Here is an 8,107-nt window from a genome sequence, read left to right as displayed (position 1 = left end):
ATAAAGATAGGTTTGCGTCAAGGAAATGGCTAACACAGTTATGGAGGTGAGCGGTGAGCCAAGTCTACTGATCAGATGTCAGCCTGGAGACTCCTGACTCACTACCTGCAGGGATGATGAATCCAGATACGCAGGTCAGATGGCAGGCAGGCAGGTCAGGTAGGTAAAATGGCTGGCTGCTGATGACTTCTAAGATCAGTAGGCCACTGGCGCAAGTTCAAAGAACCAGAGGTCAGATTACAAGCCAAATGCCAAATCCAGACCTGGTCAAAAACCAAGCAAGCTTTGCCTGAATGTCCAATATACTGGAAGCAAGGCACACCTCCAAGGAAACTTCCTTTTAACTGATTGGCTGCTCAGAGCAGATCTCAACACACGGATGACTACATCTTTACTGCCAATCACAGAGAATTCTGGCCCAATCAGCTGACACAAAACCTTAGCTATCACGGGGATCTTTTTTGTTCTGGGGTGCTGCTGTAGGATAAGCACTGGACTGCTAATCATAAGGTCAGTGATTCAAACCCACCAACCACTCCTTGGAAACCCTATACAGGGTCATTACGAGTTGAAACAGACTTGACAGTACTTATCAACAAGATCATCACTTTCTAGTTCTTGCAAGATTGTTTTAAAATCGTGTCAGAAAGATGAAGGTAGCAGGATATATGTGGAAGACTGAAAGTTAGTGACTAGAGGTAAATGCTATTCACTGATGGCACATGGAAGGGATTGCAGCCATTGTAATGACATGAAGTATGTGATTTATTGAATGTAAAACTGATGATTTGCTCTGTAAACCTTCATTCAATTCACAACAAATTTTTTTTTTTTAAATAACTTGCATTTTGAAAAAGAAACAAAACCAAAAAACCTTCTGCCGTGCATTTAAAGGCCTCTAGAGTGCTTGCTACCATCTGAGAACTCCTAGAACAGGAAAAAACAGTGCAGAGGCTGAGATGGCTGTGAGGCTGCCCCGGTCACAAGACAAGCACTGTGCAACCAGGTACACACTAGTTACAGTAGACCACAACCTGACACTACAGCAAGAGCCCCATCAAGAAGTTAATTTGGCTTTGAGGTCCTGGAAGCTTTGACCCTCAGTTCTTTTTGACCCTCAATTCTTTACTATCTTTTGAAAACTTGGAAATGTCACATCTAGAGGAAATGTGGAGTTTCCCTGTGGGCCTCCAGCCTACTATGTGAACAGATATTTTAGTCCACATACCTGGATGTTTCTGTCTGTTTGGCAAGACCCCACTATGGGCAGTCTGGAAGACAGGTGGGTTTTAAGAAAAACTATCTAAATTAGTATTTTGTGCAGTAAATTGGAAAAGAAAGACTCTTGAGTTAAATAATTCTCAATGGGCACCAAGAAGCTTCTAAAGATACAGAAAGGTAGCAAAACTGCTCCCCTGCAGGATACTGTTTCTAAGTTAACTAAACAAACTCAGAAGCTGAGGGTCAAACTTCTGTTCCATCGATTTCTGCTACTCCAATGCCATCTGCTCCTTAGTCGGCCATCTCTCTTCTAAACCCTTCTATGCCTTCTTCATTCCCTAAAGAATCAAGTAAACAACAGCCAGCCTTTCCTGAAATGCCTTTTAAGGTTAGACACCCAAAGAAATGGACACGGAATCCTGGTGTGGTGCTGAAGAATGAGCATTGGATTGCTAACGGCAAGGTGGGCAGTTCAAACCCACCAGCCACTCCTCAGAAACCCTATAGAGGGTTGCTATGAGTCGGAACCGACTTGCCAGCACCTAACAATAACAACCCAAAGGGAAAAGATAACTCCCCACAGGTTGTCATTTCTCCCTGGTCAAAAGCAGAACTTTATGCTATAGTAAAGGAATGCCTTCATCCTAATGAAGATCCTCAAACATTTACACAGCAATTTAGAATACTGACTGGGATCTATGAACTGAGGCTGTCAGACCTATACTAATTAATAAACACATTAGTATCACCAGGAGAGGTCCAAATGGAGGAAAGAGGCAAACATGAGACAACTAGAAAAATCTTTAACTATAAAAGCTAGTATTATTAGACAAAGCTTAATAAACAATTAAAAGTTTTTAGATGCCATCCTTAAAGCTTTCCCTTGGAAAATAGATTGGGCAAAAAGACAAAGTTGTATTACAAGAAAAAGATTAAAATGTTTATAATTACAGGGATTACTTAGCTATTCTTCACCAAATATTCTAGACTGGACCCTACCAAGACCTGAGCTAGTATGGCATTCAAATTGATGTTTTGAAACAGTCTGTACCCAGAACTATCTGAATTGGTCAAACACTCCAGGTTAGACTGAGAAACTATTCCCATAAATGAGCTGATTCATCTAGCCTTTAAACTGGCTCAGACCATAGAACAAAAGAAACCAAATAAGCTGATGTCCCTTCAAATGCAGCAACTGCAAATCCTGACCAAACCTTGACGTAATTTGAAACACACCAAGCCTGATGTTTGTCATTACTGAAAAACAAAAACAAAAACCAGGTCACAGGAAAAAGGATTCCTACAAATTAATGAATCTAAAGATCTGAATGAAGGTACTTCAACAGGGCACCCTTCAATCTAAAATGGAATGAAGGGACTCTCAGGGAACAACAGAGCCTTTCCCATGGTGGCATTTAGCTTGCATGGCATGACTGTTCTACTACTATGGAGAAAGTAGCTAATTTTCAGTTGATACTGGAGCCATTCTATCTTGCTTGTTGTTGTTGTTGTTGTTGTTGTTGTTATGTGCCGTGGAGTCGGTTCCGACTCATAGCGACCCTGTACAGGGTTTCTGAGGCTGTAACTCTTTACGGGAGCAGAAAGCCTCATCTTTCTCCCATGAACAGCTGATAGTTTTGAACTGCTGATCCTGAGGTTAGCAGCCTGATTCATAACCACTACACTACCAGAGCTCCTTACTCTGGAAGATTGTTGTTGTTGTTAAGTGCCGTCAAGTCGATTCCGACCCATAGTGACCCTATATAGGGTTTCCGTAGAGCAGCTGGTGAGCTTGAACTGCTTGACCTTGCAGTTCAAACGGCTTTGCACGCTGGAAGATTAGAAGGCCATAAACTGGAAGAAGTACTACCAAACATACTTGCACTAGGTTTTCCTAATTATCACATACATTTTTCCTTGTTTGTGCATGAAGTTCTGGAAATGCTTTAGGGGTTCTGATGATATCAAGGACCTATACGCCACTATATCCATCAATTTGATCCCGTAGCCAAAGGGTAACCTCCTTGTCTGAGCAGTAGTTGCCACTGTCAAAGTGTTAGGTGGCACCAACGATATAGTACTGGGAATTTTTGGATGTTTATGTGCCCCATGCTGTGTCCTCCATGCTGAACTCTGATCTGACTCAATGGCTCTTGCCAGTCAGCTTACTTCCTATGAAGTTCCCCTTCTGGCTGCATCTAATATTAGATTACATCCTGTGACTTGTTTAAATCTTGCCATCCTTCTCCCTGAAACTGAAAACAAAAATCATTCTACTCACAATTGCTTGGACCTACTAAACAACTTTTGAATCTACAAACAGATTTAAAAGCCATTCCTTGATATAAACTGGCTTTGATTATGTTTGTATGTGGCTTTTATCTAAGATCTGACCTGACTAGCATTCTTTAGCAGGCTGAACAGCTATCACACTCTCTGTTGATGTTCTTGGAAGCCATGTCCTTCCTGAAGCGATCTCTACTCAGCGAGCTAGTTACCAGAGCCTGTAACTAGTTTCAGGAAAGTCTCAACTATTTATATGCTTTGATATTCCCCTCCGTGACTGCTGTTGTAAAAATATAGGCTTGCCAACCTAAAAGAATTCCTAAAACAGAAGAAATTAGAATAAAGTCTCTTGCTGACTGAACAAATAGGTGGCCTCCCAAATTACTGTCCCTTTAATAGAAAAGGGAGTCCTTTCACTCTACTGTCCACCATCAATTATGTTTAATCCTGGTTCATAGAAGTCCACTATAGAACAACCTCATAATGATCCACCAAAAGGTTGCCTAGTTCCATGCAATACCATCCATGGCTGTTCCTTCCTTTTTTTATATTTTTGGCTGGTTACTAAATAAGATTCGTTCTTGGTTGCATCTGATATTACAAACTCGACTACTATTCCTAATCCTGGAGTCTTGGTGTGGTGCTGTAGGATAAACACTGGATCGAAAGGTTAGTTTGAACCTCAAGGTCAGTAGTTCAAACTCATCAGTGGCTCCTTGGAAACCCTATAAAGGGCCACTACGAGTTGGAACCGACTCAATAGCACTTAACAACAATAGCAACATTCCTAATCCTAAGTATAGTCATTATAAGAATAATTAAATGTGCCATGAAAATGTCAGTCCACTACAATTCCCCTCACTATGCAAAGAATTAGGTATTTTGAGCAGGACAAATTCTCCCAGGAGATTGATTTTGCACCTTAAATTAGCCCTTGCTGTTAAGTGCCGTGGAGACATTTCCGACTTATAGTGACCATGTATATTGTTTCCGGGTTAGCCCTTCATGTTCTACTGTAGCTCTATTTGCAACACTAAATCCAGTAACAGCCAGCTCACCCTAAAGATGAGGCCCAATAACATGACAAAATAAATGTAAAACATGTTTATCAGTCACTTAATTGACAGATAACATAAAACTGTAGAATGTCCAACTAAAGTCCTAGCGGAAGGAAGGTTAGTCTTATGTGGGTAAATGTGAGCAGTACCTCCTAGCAGTGGCTAGATCAGAAAGAGGGAATATGTAAGCAAATCCCCAAACCTGAGGCAGTTGGCATAACCAACCTGGCTGACTCGGGTCTAGATTAGAGTCCATTTCACTTTAGATTCCATTTCCCCCCCTTTAGCCTTATTTCTGCTATTTACCTGAAGCAGGACTCTTGTAAAACTTCACCTGCCCCTAACAATGAGGATGGGGGTCAGGAATGTGGTTGGGCTGTTCCATGAAATCTACTCCCACTCACTCCTTGCACAACCTGTTCTCAGAAAGAATGTCTATGCTAGGACCCTGGCAACACAAATTTTGTAAAAACGTGTATCCGTGTGTACGCCAAGATGTCTGCAGATTAGAAAAACAAGCTATTTTGGGATATTTATGATCTCTCAGCTAAACCTTCTGGGGTCTCATGATAACCTTGTGACTGATTACACAAAACTCTACAAACACCATCCAATTAGAAAATTGCCTGTTAATTACCGATATTTCAACTCTGACCATTTTCTTCTATGCCACAATTAATAGAGAAAGAAACAAATAAAGCATTTAGGGTGTTAAGTGCTATGAAGAAGAAACAAAAAAGTAAGATATGGGCTAGTAGAGTTGGAGAAGGGCTCTCTGAAGAGGGGATATTTAAGTAGAGACCGGAATCTCTGAGAAGACTAATCATTTTGTGAGACAAATCCTGACCCTCAGGTAGACTCTGTGGTGTGACTGTTGGGGTCTCTCTCAACTCAGATCAAGTACAAACACTGCTGAACCAACAATTGTCAAGCTATTTTTTCAAGAGTGTTTTTCTGACCACTTAAATCTCAGGTGGAAGTAAACAGATCACAACAATACCGGTACTGGTCGGTTTCCTAGGAAGTTCAGGTCGCTGTTCTCTCCAAACAGATAACCTTCAGGATGACTTGAGTCAAACTTCTCTCCTCCCATAATGAAGTGGCTGGCAAAATAGCTCCCTGGAGAGGGACAAACAGAAGAAACCAGTCAGGCAAAACTAAGTGAAAACATGAACTTAAATTTTTTTTTAAACTCTTTGAACAAATAATTAGAACAATTTATAACCCCAGGGGTGCATTCTTTTTTGAATTGGGACAATGGCACAAAATGAGCAAAAATCATAACAGAGAGAATCCAAGATATCAAACTTAAAATAGATCATTGTTTTCCTTTTACTACCTTTTAATACACGTCTGGTAATGATCAGTGTATAAAAGACCATCAAGGCCACACAACATACATTAATGAAAATACATATTTTATTACAGATTTTTTTTCTTATACTTGAAACAGTTATTCCAGGAGTTTTGACTACAAACAGCATGTGAACATATTCTTTCTTTACCTAGATTTTCAGAAACCAGGTCATTCTCATACACAGAAATCTCAGTGCCCACTTATCACTATAGCTCCAGCTCCAGCCCCCACTCATCTGTCAGTTTGTCATGGCTTGTGTGAAGCTAGGCCACCCAACGTGGACAGGTTTCAGCTGAGCTTCCAGACGAAGACAGACTAGGAAGGAGAGATGGACTACTCGGAATACTTAGTCACTGAAAACCTTCTGATTAGCAGGACAACACTGTCAGATAGCACCAGAATATTGACTCTTGAAACATAATGAAGAGAACCAAACTGCTGTCAGATATAGTGCCAAAAGATGAGCCCCTCAGGTTGGAAGGCACTCAACGACTGGGGAAGAGCGGCCTCCTCAAAGTAGCAGTGACAGTGATGACACAAATGGAGTAAAGCTCTTACGGCCTTCATTTGCTGATGGGACACAACTCAAAATGAGGAGAAACAGCCGTAAACATCCACTAATAATCAGAACATGGAATGCACAAAGTATGAATCTAGGAAAACTGGAAGTTATCAAAAATGAACTAGAATGCAGAAAGAGGTATATCCTAGACATTGTTATTGTTATGAGACGTGGAGTTGGTTCCGACTCACAGCGACCCTGTACAGGGTTTCCGAGGCCATAAATCTTTACGGGAGCAGAAAGCCTCATCTTTCTCCCGCGGAACAGCTGGTAGTTTCGAACTGCTGACCTTGCGGTTCGCAGCCCGATTCGTAACCACTACGCTACCAGAGCTCCTTATCCTAGACATTTTTCAGGATTTTTTTTTTTTTTTTTAATCCTAGACATTAGTGAGCTGAAAAGGACTGGCATTGACCATTTTCAATCTGACAATCACATGGTTTACTAAGCCATGAATGACAAATTGAAGAGGACTGGCATCACATTAATCATCAAAGAGAATACCACAAGATCTGTCTTGAAGTATAATGCTGTTTGTGATAGGATAATATCCATACGGTTACAAGGGAGTTCAGTTAAATACAACAATTATTCAAATTCATGCACCAACCACTAAAGCCAGTGATGATAAAACTGAAGAATTCTACCAAATTCTTCAGTTTGAAATTGATCAATCAAGCAACCAAAATATATTGATAATTACTGGCGATTGTAATCAAAGAATAAAGATCCCTCGTGGGAATATGTGGCCTAGGTGACAGAAATTATGTTGGAGATCATATAATAAAATTTTGTAAGACTGATCACTTCTTTATTGAAAATACCTTTTTAAACAACATAAAAGATGACTATACACATGGACCTCACCAGATGGAATACACAGAAATCAAATTGGCTACATCTGTGGAAAGAAATGGTGGAAAAACTCCATATCATCAGTCAAAACAAGGCCTGGGGCAGATTGAAACAGACCATCGATGGCTCATATACAACTGCAGGCTGACAGTGAAGAAAATGAAAACAAGTCCACAAAAGCCAAAATATGACCCTGAACATATCCCACGTGAATTTAGAGATAAACTCAAAAACAGCTTTGATGAGTCAGACACTAATGACAGAAGACCAGAAGAGTTGTGGGATGACATCAAGAACATCACACAGGAAGAAAGCAAAAGGTTGTTAAGAAGACAAGAAAGAAGGAAAAGACCAAAATGGATGTCAGAAGAGACACTGAAACTTGTTTTCTAGCACAGAGATACTAAAGCAAAGATGAGGAAGACAAGACGAGGTAAACGAGCTGAAAGGAAAATTTCAAAGGACAACTTTGTCAAAGAACAAAGTCTAATACTATAATGAAATGTGCAAAGACCTTGAGTTAGAAAACCAAAAGGAACCTTCATTTGTTAATGGGCCACAAATCAAACTGAAGAGAAACAGCTGTAAACATCCACTGGAAATCGGAACATGGAATGTACGAAGTATGAATCTGGGAAAATTGGAAGTTGTCAAAAATGAAATGGAACGCATCAACATCGATATCTTAGGCATTAGTGAGCTGAAATGGACTGGTATTGGCCATTTTGAATCTGACAACCACATGGTTTACTATGCAGGGAATGACAA

The 8,107-nt window shown here is 40.4% G+C and overlaps 1 protein-coding gene across 1 annotated transcript in view; it reads right to left on the bottom strand.

Moving 5' to 3' along the window:
• Positions 1–8,107, bottom strand: part of RNF157 (ring finger protein 157) — a 110,875-nt gene that overhangs the window by 76,339 nt on the left and 26,429 nt on the right. Inside the window, exon 2 of the mRNA XM_006869554.1 lies at positions 5,566–5,684. Within this exon, the coding sequence (XP_006869616.1) occupies positions 5,566–5,684 (119 nt within the window). The remainder of the gene's footprint in view (positions 1–5,565; positions 5,685–8,107) is intronic.

The sequence above is a fragment of the Chrysochloris asiatica genome, unplaced genomic scaffold (genome assembly GCF_000296735.1).
Source record: "Chrysochloris asiatica unplaced genomic scaffold, ChrAsi1.0 scaffold00132, whole genome shotgun sequence".
NCBI classification, from domain to species: domain Eukaryota; kingdom Metazoa; phylum Chordata; class Mammalia; order Afrosoricida; family Chrysochloridae; genus Chrysochloris; species Chrysochloris asiatica.
Note: the sequence above shows the minus strand (reverse complement) of the source record. Positions and strands in the feature narration are given on the sequence as shown.